Here is a 20,307-nt window from a genome sequence, read left to right as displayed (position 1 = left end):
TTGTGGGACAGGGACTGTGTCAAACCTGATTAGCTTCTATATATCCCAGTGCTTAGAACAGGGTGTGGCACATAGTATATATGTATATATGTTCCGTATATATGTATACATGTTTGTACATATTTATTACTCTATTTATTTATTTATTTATGTATTTATTTTACTTGTACATATCTATCCTATTTATTTTATTTTGTTAGTATGTTTGGTTTTGTTCTCTGTCTCCCCCTTTTAGACTGTGAGCCCACTGTTGGGTAGGGACTGTCTCTATATGTTGCCAATTTGTACTTCCCAAGTGCTTAGTACAGTGCTCTGCACATAGTAAGCGCTCAATAAATACGATTGATGATGATGATGATAGTAAGCGCTTAACAAATAACATTAAAAAAACTTCTTGAGAGGACTGTGTCTTCCGTTCCTTTCCCCGATCTCCTCAGTGCTTAGTCATCATCATCATCATCATCAATCGTATTTATTGAGCGCTTACTGTGTGCAGAGCACTGTACTAAGCGCTTGGGAAGTACAAGTTGGCAACACATAGAGATAGTCCCTACCTAACAGTGGGCTCACAGCCTAAAAGGGGGAGACAGAGAACAGAACCAAACATACTAACAAAATAAAATAAATAGAATAGATATGTAGACATAGTCAATGTCTGGGGCCCAAAAGGCACCCTGTATCAATCAATCAGTGGTATTTATTGAGCGCTTACTGTGGGCAGAGCACTGTACTAAGCGCTTGGGAAGTACAAGTTGGCAACACATAGAGATAGTCCCTACCCAACAGTGGGCTCACAGTCTAAAAGGGGGAGACAGAGAACAGAACCAAACATACTAACAAAATAAAATAAATATTATAGATATGTAGACATAGTCAATGTCTGGGGCCCAACAGGCACCCTGTATCAATCAATCAGTGGTATTTATTGAGCGCTTACTGTGGGCAGAGCACTGTACTAAGCACTTGGGAAAAATTCAATACAATAGCGCTGGAACACCTGATCCCTGCCCACAAGGAGCTTACAGTCTAAAGGAGGAGACTGCATTAAAATAAATTACAGATGGGGGAAATAGTACCCCACACATAAGTGCTGTGGGGCTGGGGTGGGTATCGAAGTGTGTTAAGCGTACGGAACAAACTACAAACCAAAGAATCAAGAGTCAACAAAGAATCTTATTAATGGAACCCTTACCGTGGGCAGAGCACTGTATTAAGTGCCTGGGAAAGTACAATTCAGCAACAAGTAGAGACAATCCCTGCCCACGATGGGCTCACAATCTAGAAGGTGAGAGACAGGCATCAAAACAAGTAAACAGGCATCAACAGCATAAATATAAATAAACAGAATTATAGATATATACAAATAACTAATATAAATGAATAGAAATACTGTTATCGACAAGTAGGGTGATCCGAAGAAGGCTTTGCACCCCCAGTGGGCTTGCTAAACGGTGCTTTGCACAGACTAGGTGGGCAGAAGAAGGGTCTGCACCCCCAGTGTGCTCGCTATACTGCACTCTGCACCCACCGGATGACCTGAAGAAGGCTTTGCACCCCCAATGGGCTCGCTAAACAGCGCTTTGCACAGATTAGGTGGGCAGAAGAAGGGTCTGTACCCCCAGTGGGCTCGCTATGCCATGCTCTGCACCCACCGGATGGCCTGAAGAAGGTTTTGCCCCCACAGAGGGCTTGCTAAACGGCGCTTTGCACAGACTAGGTGGGCAGAAGAAGGGTCTGCACCCCCAGTGGGCTTGCTATACTGCACTCTGCACCCACTGGATGGCCTGAAGAAGGTTTTGCCCCCACAGAGGGCTCGCTAAACTGCACTTTGCACACACTAGGTGGGCTGAAGAAGGGTCTGCACCCCCAGTGGGCTGGCTAAACGGCACTTTGCACAGACTAGGTGGGCAGAAGAAGGGTCTGCACCCCCAATGGGCTCGCTATACCGCACTCTGCACCCACTGGATAACCTGAAGAAGGCTTTGCACCCCCAGTGGGCTTGCTAAACGGCGCTTTGCACAGACTAGGTGGGCGGACGAAGGCTTTGCACCCCCAGTGGGCTGGCTATACCGTGCTCTGCACCCACTGGATGGCCTGAAGAAGGTTTTGCCCCCACAGAGGGCTTGCTAAACGGCGCTTTGCACAGAATAGGTGGGCAGCGAAGGGCCTGCACCCGCAATGGGCTCGCTATACTGCACTCTGCACCCACTGGATGACCTGAAAAAGGCTTTGCACCCCCAGTGGGCTTGCTAAACGGCACTTTGCACAGACTAGGTGGGCAGAAGAAGGGTCTGCACCCCCAGTGGGCTCGCTAAACGGCGCTTTGCACAGACTAGGTGGGCAGACGAAGGCTTTGCACCCCCAGTGGGCTTGCTATACTGTACTCTGCACCCACTGGATAACCTGAAGAAGGCTTTGCACCCCCAGTGGGCTCGCTAAACGGCGCTCTGCACAGACTGGGTGGGCAGACGAAGGCTTTGCACCCGCAGTGGGCTGGCTATACCACGCTCTGCACCCACTGGATGGCCTGAAGAAGGTTTTGCCCCCACAGAGGGCTTGCTAAACGGTGCTTTGCACAGACTAGGTGGGCAGAGGAAGGGTCTGCACCCCCAGTGGGCTCGCTAAATGGCGCTTTGCACAGACTAGGTGGGCAGACGAAGGCTTTGCACCCCCAGTGGGCTGGCTATACCGTGCTCTGCACCCACTGGATGGCCTGAAGAAGGTTTTGCCCCCCCAGAGGGCTCGCTAAACGGCGCTTTGCACAGACTAGGTGGGCAGAAGAAGGGCCTGCACCCGTAGTGGGCTGGCTCTACCTTGGCCTACCCCCACGTGGAGGCCTTTAAAGCCTCTCTGGAGCTGCCCGTCCCTCCCTCCGTGTGTCCCGCCCCCCGCCCCTCCTCCCGGGCCCGGGCCTGCGCCTGCGCCCGGCCGTGCCCCGGAAGGGTTGGTGGCCCGCTAGGCCGGTGGCTCGGTGGCCCACGTGCGCGCGTCGGCATGGCAGAGGAGATCGGCCCGAAGGGCGACCCCCGAGACCCCCGGGACCCCCAGCACAGCCGGCAGTTCCTGGATTTCTTCTGGGATTTGGCCAGCCCCCGCCAGGACCTGCGTCTAAGGGCCACCGAAGGCCTGCTCCAGTACCTACGGGAAGGCCGGAGGGTAAGCAGCAGCAGCAGCATCTTCAAAATAACAATAACGGTGGTATCCCCCAGGCGCCTACTATAATAATGATGGCATTTATTAAGCGCCTACTATCATCATCAATCGTATTTATCGAGCGCTTACTGTGTGCAGAGCACTGGACTAAGCGCTTGGGAAGTACAAATTGGCAACATATAGAGACAGTCCCTACCCAGCAGTGGGCTCACGGTCTAAAAGAGGGAGACAGAGAACAAAACCCAACATACTAACAGAATAAAATAAATAGAATAGATATGTACAAGTAAAATAAATAAATAGAGTAAAAAATATGTACAAACATATATACAGGTGCTGTAGGGAAGGAGGTAAGATAGGGAGGATGGAGAGGGGGACGAGGGGGAGAGGAAAGCACTACTATGTGCAAAGCACCGTTCTAAGCGCTGGGGAGGTAACAAGGGGATCAGCTTGTCCCACAGGGGGCCCACAGGCTTCACCCCCATTTTGCAGATGAGGTCACTGAGGCACAGAGAAGTTAATGTGCCAAGCGCCGTCCTAACCGCCGGGATAGGTACAAAAAGCAGCGTGGCTTTGCGGAAAAATGCCGGGCTCGGGAGCCCGAGGTCGTGGATTCGAAACCCGGCCCCTTCAATTGGCTGGGTGACTTCTTTGGGCCTCGGTTCCCTCATCTGTAAAATGGGGATGAAGACTGTGAGCCCCACGTGGGATAATCTGATCACCCTGAATCCTCCCGAGCGCTAAGAACAGTGCTTGGCCCATAGTAAGCGCTTAACAAATGCCGTCATTATCATTATTGTTATTACAAGGTAATCAGGTTGCCCCACGTGGGGCTCACAGTCTTCATCCCCATCTTACCGGAGAGGTAGCCGAGGCCCAGAGAATTGCCCAAAGTCACCCGGCTGACAAATGGCGGAGTCGGGATTAGAACCCACGACCTCCGACTCCCAAGCCCGGGCTCTTTCTATTGAGCCACGCGGCATCATAGTCATTATGCTATTTGGGAAGCGTTTACGAGGTGCTAAGCACTGTTCTAAGCACCGGGGGAGGTACAAGGTCATCACGTGGCCCCACGTGGGGCTCACAGTCTTCGTCCCCATTTTCCCGATGAGGGAACTGAGGCCCAGAGAAGTGAAGTGTCTTGCCTAAAGTCATACAGGGGACAAGTGGCGGAGCCGGGATTAGAACCCACGACCTCTGATTCCCAAACCCATGCTCTTTCCACTAAGCCACACTACTTCTCTAGGTGGGACCCTCCTCCTCCTCCTCCCCCCCCCGCCCAACCCCCCACTATACTAAACGCCAGCGTGGATAATAATGATGGCATTTGTTAAGCGCTTACTATGTGCCAAGCACTGTTCTAAGCGCTGGGATAGATACAAGGTCATCAGGTTGTCCCACGTGGGGCTCACAGTCTTCACCCCCATTTTACAGATGAGGTAACTGAGGCACAGAGAAGTGAAGTTACTTGCCCAAAGTCACACAGCAGACATGTGGCGGAGCTGGGATTCGAACCCACAACCTCTGACGCCAAAGCCCATGCTCTTTCCACTGAGCCATGTGGATCCAAGCCAGTCGTGTTGGACACAATCCCTGCCCCACGTGGGGATTTCCAGACACCATCCCCAATTTCCAGATGAGGAAAATGAGGCCCAGAGAAGTGTCTTGCCCAAGGCCACACAGCAGACAAGTGGCAGAGCCGGAATTAGAACCCATGACCTTCTGACTCCCACTCTGGCCACTACGTCATGCTGCTTTTGGGCCTATGGGACCCGGTGGCAACCCCAGGGGCTCTGAGGTTACTATTGTTACTAGGAGAAGCAGCATGGCTCAGTGGAAAGAGCCCGGGCTTTGGAGTCAGAGGTCATGGGTTCAAATCCCGGCTCCACCAGTTGTCAGCTGTGTGACTTGGGCAGGTCACTTAACTTCTCTGTGCCTCAGTTACCCCATCTGTAAAATGGGGATTAAGACTGTGAGCCCCATGTGGGACAACCTGATCACCTTGTATCCTCCCCAGCGCTTAGAACGGTGCTTTGCACATAGTAAGCGCTTAATAAATGCCATTATTATTATTGATTTGTCATCTCCTAAGCGTTTAGTACAATGTTCTGCACACAGGAAGCACTCGATTCATTCAGTCGTATTTCAGTAATATTAATTGAGCGCCTACTGCGTGCAGAGCGTTCTACTAAACACTTAATAATGAGAAGCAACGTGGCTTAATGGAAAGAGCATGGGCTCGGGAGGCAGAGGACGTGAGTTCTAATCTTGGAGAGAACCCGCCCGGCTGGGGGAATACTAGGGGGCCCAAGACCCCCAGAGTCATTCTCCATCGCTGCTCCTCTTGGAGACCCCTGCCCCGGGCCACACCAGGGCCTCAGACGGGTTTGAGCGGGGAGGGATGTTGCGGGGGGCCGGAGGGATTCTGGAGGTCCGAGCCCCCTGTCAAAGCCCCCCCCTTCCCCTTTTTTCAGAGCGACGACCTGAAGTATGCCCTGAAGCGGCTGATCAGTGGGCTGGCGGCTACCCGGGAGTCCTCCCGGCCCGGCTTCAGCCTGGCACTTGGACAGGTGAGTGCCGGCGGGACCCTGTGATGGACGTCCCCAGCTGGGGGCCAACAAACAGTGGGAGGTGGCCAGGAGGGAGGGGACAGGGCCCGAGAGCACTGGGTTGTGATTCTGGCTCCTTGGAGGGTTAGGGGTGGGCACTGGGCTGTCAGAGTAGTGACCCAGGCATTGGGGGGGGGGGGGTGGGTCCGGGACCGCAGAGGGCAGTGGGTTTAGCCCAGCTTCTAATCCAATTGGTCTAAGTTATTATTACTATTATTGCATTTCTTAAATACTTACTATGTACCAGGCACTGGACTAAGTGCTGGGGTGGATACAAGCAAATCGAGTTGGACACAGTCCCTGTCCTCTGTAGGGCTCACAATCTCAATCCCCGTTTTACAGTTGAGATAACAGGCATAGTGAAGTGACTTGCCAAGGTCACAGCAGACAAGTGTGGAATTAGAACACATGACCTTCTGACTCTTAGGCATGTGCCCTAGTCATTACAGTATGTTGCTGGAAATGGTGGGAGGCAGGGACATCAGTAGTAGTACCCCATCAACCAAAAGCCCCCCCCCCCCCCCAAACCCCATCAACCGGTGCTGTTTATTAAGTGCTTACTTTGTACAGAGCGCTGTACTAAGTGCTTGGAAGACTACAGTACAGTGGGTAATTGGGGTCCCTGTGCCCCAGGACGTTATAGTTGGTTCCCGTAGTTCTTTGCAGGGAGGAACTGGGAGGTAGTTGCCCTTTTGGACACCCCCCGTTACAGTTAGGATGGGCCATCCAGCACCCCGACTCTCCCCTCTCTGTCCCTGACTCTTCCCCGCAGTGACCCAGCAGGAGTGCTTGTCTGCCCAAACTCCTCCAGCCTTGCCCTTCCCTCCATCTTCACAGTTCCCCTAGGATTGGGCCGAAGCCCACCTCCGCCTGGAGGTAGTTGCCCCCCCGGGAGGCATGGCAGGATTTTTCCTGGCAGAGCAAGGAAGTCAGGAGCATCTCAGCCCCTCGGGTTTGGGGAGAGGCAGGACTTGGCCACAACATACCAGCTTTTCTGCCCTGAAGCCGAGCTGTAGCTGCGGGAAAGGGTCTCGTTCCCACCGGCCTTAGAGCGGTGCCAGAGGGGGAAACTTCCGCGGCTGGGTCTCCTCAGCCAGGGTCAAGAAAAACTCCCGTCCAGGAGGCAGCCTGCTCATCCCTTGGGAGCTTTTCTCTTTCTTTTATGGTATTTGTTAAGCGCTTACTCTGCGTCAGACACTGTTCTAAGCGCTGGGGTATGAACAAGTTAATTAGGTCGGACACAATCCCTGTCCCGCCTGGAGCTCACAGTCTAAGTAGAAGGGGGAACAGGTATCGAAAACCCCATTTTACAGTTGAGGAAACTGAGGCATAGAGGGCACACAACAAACAGTTGGCAGAGCCGGGAACTGGAACTCAGATCTCTGACTCCTGGGCCTGTGCTCTTTCCACTAGGCCACGCTGCTTCTCTGGCACTGTTGCCTTCTCCCAACATAACAGTGAGAGCTGGGGAGGTGGGTGGTTTCTCTGCATTTTACAAAAGAGGAAACTGAGGCCTGAAGAGTTTAAGGGACTTGAGTGTGGTCTCCCATCCCTCCCCAGTGGCCCTGGGTCACCGGAAGAAAATGTGTGGGGGCCACCCGGGACTGGGCACTGACCTCCAGCTGATGTCTGTCCCGCAGGTGCTGCAGTGCTTTGAGGAGATCCCGCTGACCAGTGTCTTGGACCAGATCCGAGAGCAGCATGACCTCAGTAGAGTGAAGAAGGTCGGTCTCTTCGGGGAGGACACGGTGGGGTCTGGGGAGGGGATCCTGAGTCAGAGGTGAGGGACGAGGTAACGGAAACACCTCCGGTCCCTTCGCCCCTCGTGCCCAGGCCTGGGCCTACCAGAGGGCAAAGATGAGGAGCCCGGCCGAGGCCCCCTCCTCGCCCTGCTCCTCCCCCACTTGCCCAGAGGAGCTGCCCAGTGTGGTGGAGGAGGATGGATCGGGGCTTGCTTTCTGGGGATCCCGGGGTCCGGCTGACGGCTCTAAACCCGTTTGCCTTTCGTCGGCTTTCCAGAAGCCGCTACGGAGCGCTGCTTTCGGCAACTTCTTCGGGGTCCTGGCGCTGATCCAGTCGGGGCGGCTGATGAAGGTAAGTGCCCCGACCCGGGGGGGTGGTCCTTGGCGGGGGAGAGGGCAGCCCCCAGTGATGAATTATCCCTCAGCACTCCCCCACGTGGGTCTGGGGGCTGCCCCGGCCCCCAGGGGTGGGGAGGGGTCCGTCCGGGACCAAGGGAAGCTTCACGTCCACTCTTCCTCTAGGACCACAAGGCGCTGGTGGCCTGCGTCCAGCTCCTGCAGAGTCTGGACCAACACCGCAGACACCTGCAGGACCAACCCAGGAAGGCACTGGTCGACCTCCTGTCCGAGGTGAGGTGGGGGGGACCACCCCCCTGTTGCCCCGAAGCCCGGTTTCTCCTTTTGCCCGCGGCCTAATTCTTGTGTGAGCCCTGTTGCTCTGGTCCCAGGATGGGAGGTTGGGGATGCCCATTCCCCTTCAGCATGGGTCTGGGTTTGAATCTTTTACTTTGCCTGTGTGACTCTGGGCCAGTCATTGAGCCTCGGTCTCCCCACCATGGATGCCGGGAATTTGGGGGGGCATCAGCACCGGTCCTGGGGCTGCTCCCCTCCCCAGGGATAAGGGGGTGGTGGGGCAGGGGCAGGAGGAGGAGATGGAGCTCACGGCCATGCATCTCTCCGGCGGTGTCGCGGGCAGGTTCCGGAGGCGGTGTTTGAGAGCGTCCTGCTGGACGTCCTACAAACGGACCTGACGTCGGCCCTGAGCTCCCCCGAGCAGCTGCATCTCCTGCTGGTCGGCCTGCAGCGCTTCCCCGGCGTCCTGCGGCCCAAGAAGCTCAAGAAGCTGTTGGGCTCGACCCACATCTTCACCAAGGAAAACATCCCCAGGTGTGGCCGGGGGGGCGGGGCCGAGAGGGGCTCGGGAGGGTGGGAGAAGGACAGGGTCAGCGGGGCCCAAACTTCTGATAGGGGGTTCAGAGCAAAGGGGACTGAGAGGCTGCGAACGGCCAAGGCCGTTTGCTGCTGACCCCCCGGCCCCCGGGTGATGCGCCTTCCACCCTTCGGGCCGGCCAGGACCGCCTCTGACGGGTATCGGGACGCTGGACACCTGCCCCCGTGGATCAGGATCTACCATCCCACAACCTTGATCGTTCCGGCCCTCCCCCAGTGACCCAGCGCAGACCATTCTACACCTCTGACTCGCCCCTCTGCATCCCTGACTCTCCCCCAGTGACCCAGCACAAACCATCCGACACCCCTGACTCTCCCCTCTCCACCCAGACTCTCCCCCAGTGACCCCGCATGGATGCTCCTCCGTGGGCCTGTTCCAACCTCTCCGGGTCCATCCAGCGTTTCCGGCCGGGGGTCGGCCGCAGACAGAACGTGGCCGGGCCATTGGTGTGCCCAGCTGAGTCCCCCTCTCCCCAATTTCCCACCTTTCAGGCTGCTGGAGCTGTTGAAGATGGCGGCCAAGTCGGTGAGGAAGGAGAAGACTATCCCTGCCATGGGGCTGGACCTGCTGCGGGTGTCACTGCAGGAGCAGGCGTTCGAGCTCTTCTGGAGGGAAGTGGTGGAGAACGGCCTTCTCCAGGATGAGACCGGACCCAGCAGGTGGGCTTCCCTTTCCCCCCGTCGATTCCATGGTGTCCCCATATGGGCGGAGCAGGGGCTCGACACCCAGAGGTCCCCACGGCTGTGCCAACGCCCCACCTCCGTCTCCCCACAGCTACATGTGCTATCGCCTGCTGGGCAGCTCCCTGCCCCTGCTGTCCCTGGCCCAGCTGCGCCTGGTCCTCCGCAGTCCCGTCCTCCAGCACTACGGCGACCACGTGGTCTCCGCTCAGGTAGGCGGCTGTGGCCCCCGGGCAGGTGGGGCGGGGTCTCCAAGGTGTCGGGCGAGGACTGACAGGGCGCCGTCGTCCGTCACCTCAGCTCCCGGACCGCTTCAAGTTCGCCCCGGAGATGGAGGCCTACGTGGGCGCCTTTCTGGAGGGCTGCGCCGACCCGGACCGGCAGCTGGCCGTGCTGACCGGCTTCTCCATGCTGACCAACCGGGGCTACCCGGTGGTGCCCAGCTTCTGGAGGGTGGTCCGGCACCTGCGGCCGGAAACCCTCCGCCGCTACGTGGCCTGGCTGCAGGACATGTTCCTCAGCCCCGACCTGGACAGCTGCCTGGACTTCACCACCGACCGGCAGAAGAAGAACCAGGAGAACGAGCCGTCGTGAGTTGGGCGGGGGCAGGGGCTGGCGGGGGCAGGGGGCGGCCCGGTGCCAGTTCTGACCTGAGGTCCCCCTCGTCATCACGCAACAGGATGCAGAACAGCGTCTTCCGGCTGAGGAAGTGGCTCATCCCGCGGCTGGTCAGCCTGGTCGAGTACCCGCAGCTGATGGAGGAGGCCGACGTGATGGGCATTGCCAGGTGGGGCGGTTGGGCCCGACCCCTGCGCCCGCCCCAGTGTGCTGCGGGAGGATTCACTGAGCCTCCGTAGGCCCATTTCTCTGGTTTACCCACCCGACGGGGGTGTAGAGTGTAGGCGTGTTGGGGTGGTTAAGGCAGAGGGCTTCAAAAATGTGGCTCACCGGGCTGGTGGGTCCCCTTGCCTTAACTGCAAAGCTTGTCTAAGTGGGGCACCGGGACCCCCGCGTTCATTTCTCGGCCTCCTCCCAGGTTCTGCTTCTTCCATGCCTTCTTTGAGACGACGAAGCCCACCGCAGACATCCCCGAGACACAGCGGCAGCCGTCCGTCCCGCTGGACGACGAGACCCGGGAGGTCACCGCCAGCTCCTTCTTCAGGTGAAAGGGTGGTCCGTGATGGAGGGGAGATGGGCGAGAGGGGGGCTTGGTGTCTGCAGGGGGCCTCTGGGGTTGGGCTCGGTAGCTCTTCCCAAAGCGTCGTCCTTAAAGTGATGCCGCTGGTTCTGTGAGAATTTGGATTGACCCGGGGACAAGTATTCATGTCGGGTCCTTGGGGAGTCAAGGGTGGAGAGGGGAGAGTCAGGGTGTGGGATGGTCTCAGCTGGGTCACGGGGCGGAAGAGCCAGGGATGGAGGGGGGAGAGTCAGGGGTGTCAGATGGTCCATGCTGGGTCACTGGGTGAGAGTCAGGGACGGAGAGGCAAGAGTCGGGTGTGGGGTGGTCCGTGATGGGTCACTGGTGGAGAGTCAGGGATGGAGGTGGGGAGACTCATGCTGGGTCACTGGGGGAGAGTCCATCCCTAACCATGAGGGCCAGGGTCCAGGAGGACAACTAGCTCATGGTGCCTCCCAGACTCCGAGTCACCTTCTTGGAGACAGCTCCAGGGGGGCTGGGGGGCTCCAGAGCCTTTTACCTGTCATGTTCTGTTGTGCTGGGATGGGGCGAGGGGAGCAGGTGGAAGGCGGGAGATGTGGGGAACCGGGTCCGGTCTGGCTGAGCCTCCTGCCCCTCCTGCCCCTCCGCAGCCTGCTGCAGAACCTCAACAGCCTGCTGGTGATGGGGAGCTCGGCTGAGGCTTTGTGCCTGCGAGAGAAGCACGTGCAGGGGGTCACCTTGGATGGTCGCCTCTGGATCCACTGCCTCGTGCAGTTTGCCGACCTCCTGCTCTCCCACGGGAAGAACGTGAAGGCGGTGAGGCCCTTCACTGAGGACCAGAAAGCGGCCTGGGACCGGTGAGACGGCGTGGGAGACGGAAACGGAGAGGGGGGCCGCACCATGGGTCTCCCGGGCGGAAGCCGGAGAGTTACGGCTAGGGTAGGGGAGCAGGCTCGTTGCCGGCCAGAGCTCACCAGCACGGAGAAGCCACAGGGAGGATAATCCATGCCCGGGAGGTCGCGGGGAGACTGGATTCTCGGTCCCGGGCGTGAGCGGCTGCCTTGAGGCTCCTCAGTGTCATGTCCCGGCAGGATGCTGAAGTCGGTGGGAGAGCTGCAGAAGAAAGGCGATGAGGCGTGGAAGGCGGAGAGCTCCGCCTTCCAGCTGCTGCTGCTCCTCGTGGGCATCCACCTGTTCAAGGTATGAGGGCGAGGGCAACAGAAGGCCGAGGGACTTGAGGTAGCATGGCCCAATGGGTAGGGCCCGGGGGTCAGAAGGACTAATAATGGCTCCTCCGGTTCTCTGCTATGTCACCAGAGGCAAAATCACCGACCGTCTCTGTGCCTCTGCGTAATGGGGATTGAGACTGAGCCCCATCTGGGACAGGGACTGTGTCCAACCTGATTAGCTTGTATTTATCCCAGCACTTAGTACAGTGCCTGGCACATAGCGAGCGCTTAACATATACCATAAAAAAAACAAAAGCAGCCAGGCTGGGGGGCAGAAGAGGAGCTGGGGTGACCTCAGGGGCCATCGGGTCTGGCCCCTTGCCTCCTGGTGGGGCAGACACATAGCTCGTCCAAGAGAGATGGGATTGGCTCTTACTTGTTTATATTAATGCCTGTCTCCCCCTCTAGATTGTAAGCTCATTTTGGACAGAGAACTTGTCTACCAATTCTGTTCATTCATTCAATCAATCAATCGTATTTATTGAGCGCTTACTGTGTGCAGAGCACTGTACTAAGTGCTTGGGAAGTACAAGTTGGCAACAGAGAGAGTCCCTACCCAACAGTTGGCTCACAGTCTTAAAGGGGGAGACAGAGAACAAAACCAAACATACTAATAAAGTAAAATAAATAGAATAGATATGTACAAGTAAAATAAATAGAGTAATAAATACGATTCATTCAATCATATTTATTGAGCACTTACTGTATGCAGAGCACTGTACTAAGCACTCGGGAAGTACAAGTTGGCAACAGATAGAGACGGTCCCCACCCAGCAACAGGCTCACAGTCTAGAAGGGGAGACAGACAGACAAAAAAAACATGTGGACATGAGTCAAGTCATCAGAACAAACAGAATTAAACTAAATGCACATCATTAACAAAATAAATAGAATAGTAGATATGTACAAGAGTAATAAATCTGTACAAACATATTCAAGTGCTGTGGGGAGGGGAAGGAGGTAGGGTGGGGGGGTTGGAGAGGAGGAGAGGAAAAAGGGGGCTCAGTCTGGGGGCTCTGTTGTATTGCGTGTCCCAAGTGCTTAGTTCAGGGCTGTGCACACAGTAAACACTCAATAAATACAATTGATTGATAGGAGATGCCACACCCTGGGTGTCCTACTGTCCGTCTGGCCCAGCTGTGGACTAGGTTGCCAGGCTGCCTGGGAACTATTCTTTGCTGTTATCATTGTGGTGTGATGCGCTTACTTTATGCCCGGGCTGTGCTGAGCTCCAGGGTGTAGATGGGAGGCTCATATCGGATAGAGTCCCTGGCCAGCCAGGGCTCACGGGCTTTGAGCGGGGTGAGCAAGCATCTCAGGGGATAAGCTGCCCCGCACACAGTCCCAGCTATTGCTCTGGCAGCTTGTGGACGGCGGGGCTGGGTTTTCAGGCGTGTATTGACTCACCCGTACGGCTCCTCTCTTGCCCCAGGGAGTGAGCCTGATGTCGGTAGGGCCCCCCTAGCTGGTGGGGAGCCCTTGGGGGAAGCTGTTGTGTGGGTAGGAGGCCGTCGGGGTGGGCAGCGGCTGGTGGGGGGACCGTCAGTGATTCTCTGTCTCGGCCCGCAGAATCCCCTGGAGTGCGTCAATTTGCTGGGTGACCTTCACGGTTGCATTGAGAACGCCATGGACAAGAAGTTCAAAAAGACCCGGGCGGGCACCAAACGTGAGTTCCCACACGGTGGGAGTCGTGGGGTGCCGTACTGGGCGCTTACCGGGTGCAGGGCGCTGTGCTGGATGCCTGGAGTGTGCAGAGAGCCATGCTCGGTGCCGTGCTGGGCAGCGTGGGTTCGGATAGGATGGGTCCTTTCCTGGCGGTCACCTCGTCCCCCTGTATGGCGGTGGGAGAAGAGCGTTGGGGGTGATTTGGCCCCGGTGCCCCCTCCGGCCCCTGACCGTCCACGACCGTGGTAGGCGCAGCGGCAGAGCCCGGCTGGGTGGAAGTGATGGTGGAGATCCTGCTGTCGCTGCTGGCCCAGCCCAGCCGCCTGATGCGTCAGGCCATCCGCAGCGTCTTCGCCCGCATCTGCCCTCACCTGTCCCGCCCGGCCTTGCAGCTCATCCTGGACGTAAGTCACGGCCGCTGCCGCGGGGCAACCCGGCGGGCGAGCAGGGCGCAGATCCCTCCTCTTAAAAAACGGGCCAGTTGCTCGCGTCGGCTACTTCCCGGGACGCCCGTGCTCCCGTTCGAAACTCACCCCCCTCTTCCCCTCCCCTGCTCCAGGTCCTCGACCCCAGCCAGGACGGCGAGGAAGGCCCTGTGGTGGTCACGGAGGAGAGAAGCAAGAAGGCAGCCGTGGCCAAGCGGGTACCGACCAGGGGAGCGGGAGGCGGCACTGACCTCTAACCCTTGACCCAACCTTAGGAAGCATCCCCATCCCGTCCTTCGGAAGCTCCTTGGGGGGTCGGGACCCAGTTGACGCGGGCCCCACCGGGGTATCGCTTGTCCTTCCTGCGGGACACTCGTGTCCTAAGGGGGTGGAGGGTGCTCCCTCCTCCAAGACAACTTCCAGGCCTAGGCGAGTTCCCACTGGTTTCACTCCCATCCGGCCCTGGCGGGAGTGGGGGCCCGGCTCCTCAAGGGCCAGGCCTGGCGTGGGTGCTGATGCTGCCTGCTGCCACGGACAGGACCGGGACGAGGCGGGGTCCCAGTCATCCGCCGACGACAACTCGGACGCGGACACGGAGAGCGAGGACGAGGTCCGGGATGCCGAGGTGGACGAGAACTTCCGGAAGCAGCTGATGAACGTGTTACACGCTGGGAAGACGCTGGTTGGTGTCGGCGCGGGCCGGGTCCGCCCCGTCCGGTGGTGGTGGTGGGCGAGGGGGTGCGGGGATCCCCGGGGCTGACGGCCGACGCTCTGTCCGCCCAGGATGGGGACAGCAGTGACGAGGAGCTCAGTGACCAGGCCATGATGGCCCTGGACGAGAACCTCTCCAGCCTCTTCGCCGAGCAGAAGCTGCGGGCCCAGGCCAAGAAGAATGAGAAGGACAAGATCCGGAAGGAGAAGAACCTGCGGAGGGAATTCAAGATGAAGGTGCCTGGGGGGAGGGTGGACCGGGGTTGGGGTGGTCCCTCTGGCCACCGGCTGCTTGTGGGGAGGGGGGGGGCGAGCGACGTTCAGGACAACATTTAATTTATTTTATTTTGTTAGTATATTTGGTTTTGTTCTCTGTCTCCCCCTTTTAGACTGTGAGCCCACTGTTGGGTAGGGACTGTCTCTATATGATGCCAATTTGTACTTCCCAAGGGCTTAGTACAGTGCTCTGCACATAGTAAGCGCTCAATAAATACGATTGATGATGATGATGACAATAGCCAACGGGTCAGCACCACCCAGGGGGACAGGCCTCAAATATTTACTTTTCTATTTATTTTGTTAATAATACACATTTAGCTTTAATCCCGTCTGTCCTGATGACTTGACACCAGTCCACATGTTTTGTCTTGTCGTCTGTCTCCCCCTTCTAGACTGTGAGCCCGTTGTTGGGTAGGGGCCGTCTCTATATATTACCGACTTGTACGTCCCAAACGCTTAGTACAGTGCTCTGCGCACAGTAAGCGCTCAATAAATCCGATTGAATGAATGAATGAATTCCCAGAAGGGGCCAGAGTGGGGGCTCCGGAAGCCAACCACACCCGATCAGCGGAGTCAAGGCGGGGGTCTCGGAGGAAATAGGGGCTCGGAGGAGGAGCGGCGGCTTTGCCGGGGGTCCCACAGGCGGCAGGGGACGGGTAGAGGCAAGGTTATTATTATTGATTACTGCACTTAAGCACTTACTAGGCATCAAGCACTGTTCTTGGTGCTGGGGTAGAGCGAGTTAATGGGGTTGAGAAGCAGCATGGCTCAGTAGGGAAGAGCATGGGCTTTGGAGTTAGAGGTCATGGGTTCAAATCCCGGCTCTGCCAATTGTCAGCTGTGTGACTTTGGGCAAGTCACTTCACTTCTCTGGGCCTCAGTTCCCTCAACTGTAAAATGGGGATTAAGACTGTGAGCCTCCTGTGGGACCACCTGATCACCTTGTAACCTCCCCAGCGCTGAGAACAGTGCTTTGCACATAGTAAGCGCTTAATAAATGCCATTATTATTATTATTATTATTACGTGGAGCTCACAGTCTAAGTAGGAGGAAGTAGCATTTAACCCCCATTGGGAAACCCGAGTCCTCGGAGAAGTGGTTTGCCCAAGATCACACAGCAGGCAAGTGGCAGAGGCAGGATTAGAACCTGGGTCCTCCGACTCCTAGGCCCGTGCTCTTTTCATTAGGCCACGGTGAGAGACAGCGTGGCTCGGTGGAAGGAGCCCGGGCTTTGGAGTCTGAGATCGTGGGTTCAAATCCCAACTCCGCCGCTTGTCAGCTGTGTGACTTTGGCAAGTCACTTAACTTCTCTGGGCCTCATCTGTAAAATGGGGATTAAGATTGTGAGCCCCCCGTGGGACAACCTGATCACCTTGTAACCTCCCCAGCACTTAGAACAGTGCGTTGCACATAGTAAGCGCTTAATAAATGCCATCATCATGATTCCCAGGTTCTGGGCAGGGGGCAGGGGAGCATTGGCGGGTCCGCTGACGGCGGGGCCGGGGGGCTCGCCCCTAGGTTCTGGACCTGGTGGAGATGGTCCTGGCTAAGCAGGCCGACAACCCCCTGGTGCTGGAGCTGATCGAGCCGCTGCTCACCGTGATCGAGCGCAGCATGAACTCGGACGCGGGCAAGCAGGAGCAGGAGTTCCTGCGCAAGACGGCCTCCATCTTCACGTGAGCGGCCGACCGGGCCGGCGGTGGGTGGGGGGGGTGATGGACGTTCCCGACTGCCTGCCCCTGTCGCCCCCACCTTGGGACCACCCTCCCGGCACTTAGCCCAGAATGTGGGGGGCAGCGGGCGAGGGGCCGACGCTGGGGTGGTATTTACCTGCAGGAACCAGCTGTGCAGGGCCAAGCAGTACTGCCACAGCTTGGGCGGCCGGCACGAAGAGCTGCATGCGTTGCTGCAGCGGCTGGTAGAGCGAGCGTGCCGGCAGTCCGACTCTTCCGTCGCTCTCTGCTGCTTCAAGTAGGTCCCCTGCCATCGAGTGGGCGACGGGCACGGGGCGTCCGAGCCGGCGGGGCGGCGTGCCCGTCCTCCCAGCCTGCGTGTTTCGGGGGGGCCGCTCTCCCGGCACGTCTCAGAGCGGCCGTGGCCCTCTCCTTTCCCCCTACCCAGTGCCTCCCTGTACCTGCTGCGCGTCCTCAAGGGCAACGTCAGTGCCCCAGCCCCCATTCCGACCCGGGCCAAGACCAAGAAAGCTAAGAAAGACGCCCAGGTGGAGGAGGTGAGCGTCGCTGAGGCCAGAGACCTTTGCCCCCTGCCCCTCTGTGGACTCCTAAAGACCCAACCCGGCATCCAAGCACTTTAGGGGTGCCCCTGATCTCTCTCTGGTCCCACCCATCCTGCAGCCCTGTCTGTCCCAAGAAACTTTGTACCGGCCGCCGGAGGCAGGTGGGCCCCCTTGCCCTCTATGATGCTCCCCCAGCAGTGAGCAAAGTTTGGCCCGGCCTCGGCACTTCGGGGGTCTCGGGGAGGGGGCTATATTTTCCTCTCTGGACCCTGCCCCTCGCATCGCCCTAGGCTCTGAGCACGAGCTGTCTGGACCTGCCCAAAGTGACCGAGCTGTACGGCATGGCGCTGACCGGCTTCCTGAGCAAGCGCAACAGCCCTCTCACCATGCCCATGTTTGCTGACCTGTTTGGCCGCCACCCGGTGAGTGTCTACACGGCGGGGGCAGGGGGAGGGTGGGCCTGTGTGTGTGTGGGGGGAGATTCTGACCCACTCCCCCGGCCCTGGTGCCGCGTTCCCACAGCTTGTGTGCAAGCAGCTGCTGCCCATGGTGACCTCGTCCATCACGGACGGAGCCCGGCAACACCAACAAGTGAGGAGTGGGCAGGCCCGGGTCACGGTCTGCTGGGAGACGAAAGGATGGAGTGTGGGGGGAGGGATGTTGCCTTCCAAGGGGCAGGGGCGGGCTGGGTAGAAGCAGAAGCATCTGGGCCGGTGAGCACGGATGTTACCTGGAAGGCTGTTCGCAGAGCAGCCGTTTCCTGCGGGCCATAGTCTTCCAAGTTGAGGGGTGCAGAGGTGGGTTCCGGGGGCTTCCCGAGACTGCAGATGGGGGGGTTGGGGAACCCTGACCTGAGGTGCGGCCCCCTCCTCGATCTAGGGCCAGGCCTGCGTGCTGCTCCGCAAGGCCCTGCAGAGCCACGAACTCAGGCTGTCGCTGACCAACGCGGAGTGGGAGGAGCTGCTGCGGGAAGGCATCAGCCAAGTCACCCAGGTAACCGGGGGTGGCGACCCAGGGACCCCAGCCGAGCCGCTGAGCCAGGGTGGAGAGGTGGGAACCCCTTTGGGTAAATCCCTAATCCTCCGAGCTTCGGCTTTCCCCCCGGGGGTGGGCTCTTTGGCCCCGGGGGCGAATGGGAGAGGGCACCAGGTGGGCAACGGCCACGGGATCGGATCCTTGACCCCGCAGAGCCTGAAGAAGGACAGTGAGTTGAAGGTGAAAGCCGACCAGCAGAAGGAGATCAACCGCCTGGAGCTGATCAGCTTCCTCATTAAGGCAGTGAAAAGGGAGGTACGGAAAGGGTACTTGGCCCAGGCCCCCTCCCGCAACAGCCCCCATGCCCAGCCCCACCCCCTGCCCCGGCCGGCCCCCATCCGGCCCTGATCCGCGCCCATTGACAGGCATCAACCATCAGCCTGGAGGAGACCCTGGTGGCCCTGCGGGCCCTTCAGGAGAGCGGAAGTTTGGGCAACTCCATCCGCCTCCATGACCTCTTCTGGCAGGCCATGAAGCTCCTGGGAGTGCAGTACGTATGCCAGGGGGATGGGGGCATGGGGAGACTTGGGCATGGCCTAGCGGCTAGAGCGTGGGCCCGGGAGTCCGAAGGACCTGGCTTCGAATCCTCGATCCGCCACTTGCCTGCCCGGTGACCTCGGGCAAAGGACTTGACTTCTCTGGGCCTTAGTTCCCTCATCTGTAAAATGGGGATTGAGAGTGTGAGCCCTACATGGGACCCAGACAGCGTCCAACGTGATTTGCTTGTATCCACCCCAGCGCTCAGTTCAGTGCCTGGCACATAGTAAGCGCTTAGCGAATAACCACGATCATCATCGTTGCTATCTCGGGGTGGCCGGGTGGTTTCTCAGCGAGTCCGGGGCCTGGCCGACGGCTCTCCGAGGCGCCAGTCCCCGGGGGGCAGATGCTCAGGGTGAACGGGGCCTTTGTCAGCCGGACACACTGGCCCGCAGAACCGGCCGTCCAGCTGGAAGGGAAGGAGTGGGCCGAGCGAGGGGCGGCCGGGCCGGGACTTCCGACCCCACGCCGGGTTGCTCAGCGCCCAGTCCCGCTCCTGCCCCCGTGACCCAGCCCGGAGTGGCAGTGCCCGGGGAGGGGTGGCCCTGACCCCCTGCGACCTGTCCTCAGGCGGCCCAAGAAGGAGAAGTTCCCTGCCCCGGCCAAGGATCCCCCCGCCGCCGCCGGCAGTGCCAAGCAGAGGAAGAAAGGCTTCCTGCCAGAGACCAAGAAACGCAAGAACCGCAAGAAGGCGGCCCAGGGGGCCGAAGCCCAGGGGGCCGGGACTCTGGGGGCCCCTGGGGCTGAGGCCAAGGGGCCTGGCTGCGATGAGGCGGCGGGAGAGGAGCCCCCCGCCCCCAGCGAGAAGAAGAAGAAGAAGAAGCGGCGGCAGAAGAAGAAGAAGCCACTGCAGAACGGTGTGGCCCCTAGCCCGGACGGACCCCCGGCCAGCACGCAGCCCCAGGCCCAGCGAGGGAAGCGGCAGAAAGAGCAGGCCCAGGCGGAAGGAGGCACGGCTGAGCCGGGGCCCCCCGGGAAGGTCACCCGGGCCAGCGTGAGCCCAGGGCCCCCGGCCAAGAAGAAGCGGCGGCGGCCAGCCGAACAGCAGCAGGGGGCTGGGCAGTGAGCCGCCCGGCCGGCGGGGGCCGGGGGAAACGGGGTTTCTTTGTAAGGGAAAGGTCTATTTTTGGTTTTGCACCAAAATGTTAATAAAGTCACTGCGATGCTGTCCTCAGAGCCTGCGTGTGTGGATTCCCTGCTGTCTCTGCAGCAGCCCAAGGGGCCCGTAGGGACAAGGCAGGGGACAGGAGGACACGGTGGCCTGTTTCTTGCCCCTTGGGTGTTCCTGGTTGTCGCTGCTTGGGAAAGGCCTGTTAAAGCACCATTAGTTGATAATAATAATAAAGTGTTTGTTAAGTGCTTTCTATGTGCCAGGCTGTGTATTAAGCACTGGGGTGGATACAAGTGAATTGGGTTGGACACAGTCCCTGTTCCAGGTGGGGCTCACATACTCCATCCCCATTTTAAGGTGAGTTAACCGAGGCCCAGTAAAGTGACTTGACCGGCGATTAGAACCCATAACCTTCTGACTCCCAAGCCTGTGCTCTATCCACCTCACCAGGCTGCCTCCCTTGAGTTTTGGGGCAGGAGTTGATATTAGTTGTATCCTGTGCCCC

At 58.5% G+C, this 20,307-nt stretch overlaps 1 protein-coding gene across 1 annotated transcript; it reads left to right on the top strand.

The window, feature by feature from the left end:
- Positions 1-2,957: 2,957 nt before the first annotated feature.
- On the top strand, positions 2,958-20,009 carry MYBBP1A (MYB binding protein 1a). The gene is made up of 27 exons (XM_038759589.1): positions 2,958-3,156; positions 5,628-5,723; positions 7,403-7,486; positions 7,782-7,856; positions 8,027-8,134; positions 8,481-8,671; positions 9,227-9,394; positions 9,510-9,627; positions 9,716-10,005; positions 10,095-10,202; positions 10,452-10,577; positions 11,225-11,431; positions 11,666-11,774; positions 13,373-13,469; positions 13,718-13,872; positions 14,028-14,111; positions 14,432-14,575; positions 14,677-14,841; positions 16,402-16,559; positions 16,720-16,854; positions 17,005-17,113; positions 17,410-17,541; positions 17,642-17,710; positions 17,999-18,112; positions 18,308-18,409; positions 18,520-18,644; positions 19,262-20,009. Exons 1-27 carry the CDS (start codon positions 2,995-2,997, stop codon positions 19,755-19,757), a joined length of 3,927 nt encoding a protein of 1,308 aa, XP_038615517.1. The 5' UTR covers positions 2,958-2,994; the 3' UTR covers positions 19,758-20,009.
- Positions 20,010-20,307: the final 298 nt, after the last annotated feature.

This window comes from Tachyglossus aculeatus, chromosome 17, assembly GCF_015852505.1.
Source record: "Tachyglossus aculeatus isolate mTacAcu1 chromosome 17, mTacAcu1.pri, whole genome shotgun sequence".
Taxonomy (NCBI): Eukaryota; Metazoa; Chordata; class Mammalia; order Monotremata; family Tachyglossidae; genus Tachyglossus; species Tachyglossus aculeatus.
Note: the sequence above shows the minus strand (reverse complement) of the source record. Positions and strands in the feature narration are given on the sequence as shown.

Excerpts from the sequence above, each read along its gene's own strand:
- MYBBP1A (XM_038759589.1), top strand. The coding sequence starts at position 2,995 with ATGGCAGAGGAGATCGGCCCGAAGGGCGACCCCCGAGACCCCCGGGAC. Across the intron at positions 10,006-10,094 it reads AACCAGGAGAACGAGCCGTC|GATGCAGAACAGCGTCTTCC; the intron begins GTGAGTTGGGCG and ends ATCACGCAACAG. Across the intron at positions 13,873-14,027 it reads CCTTGCAGCTCATCCTGGAC|GTCCTCGACCCCAGCCAGGA; the intron begins GTAAGTCACGGC and ends CCCCTGCTCCAG.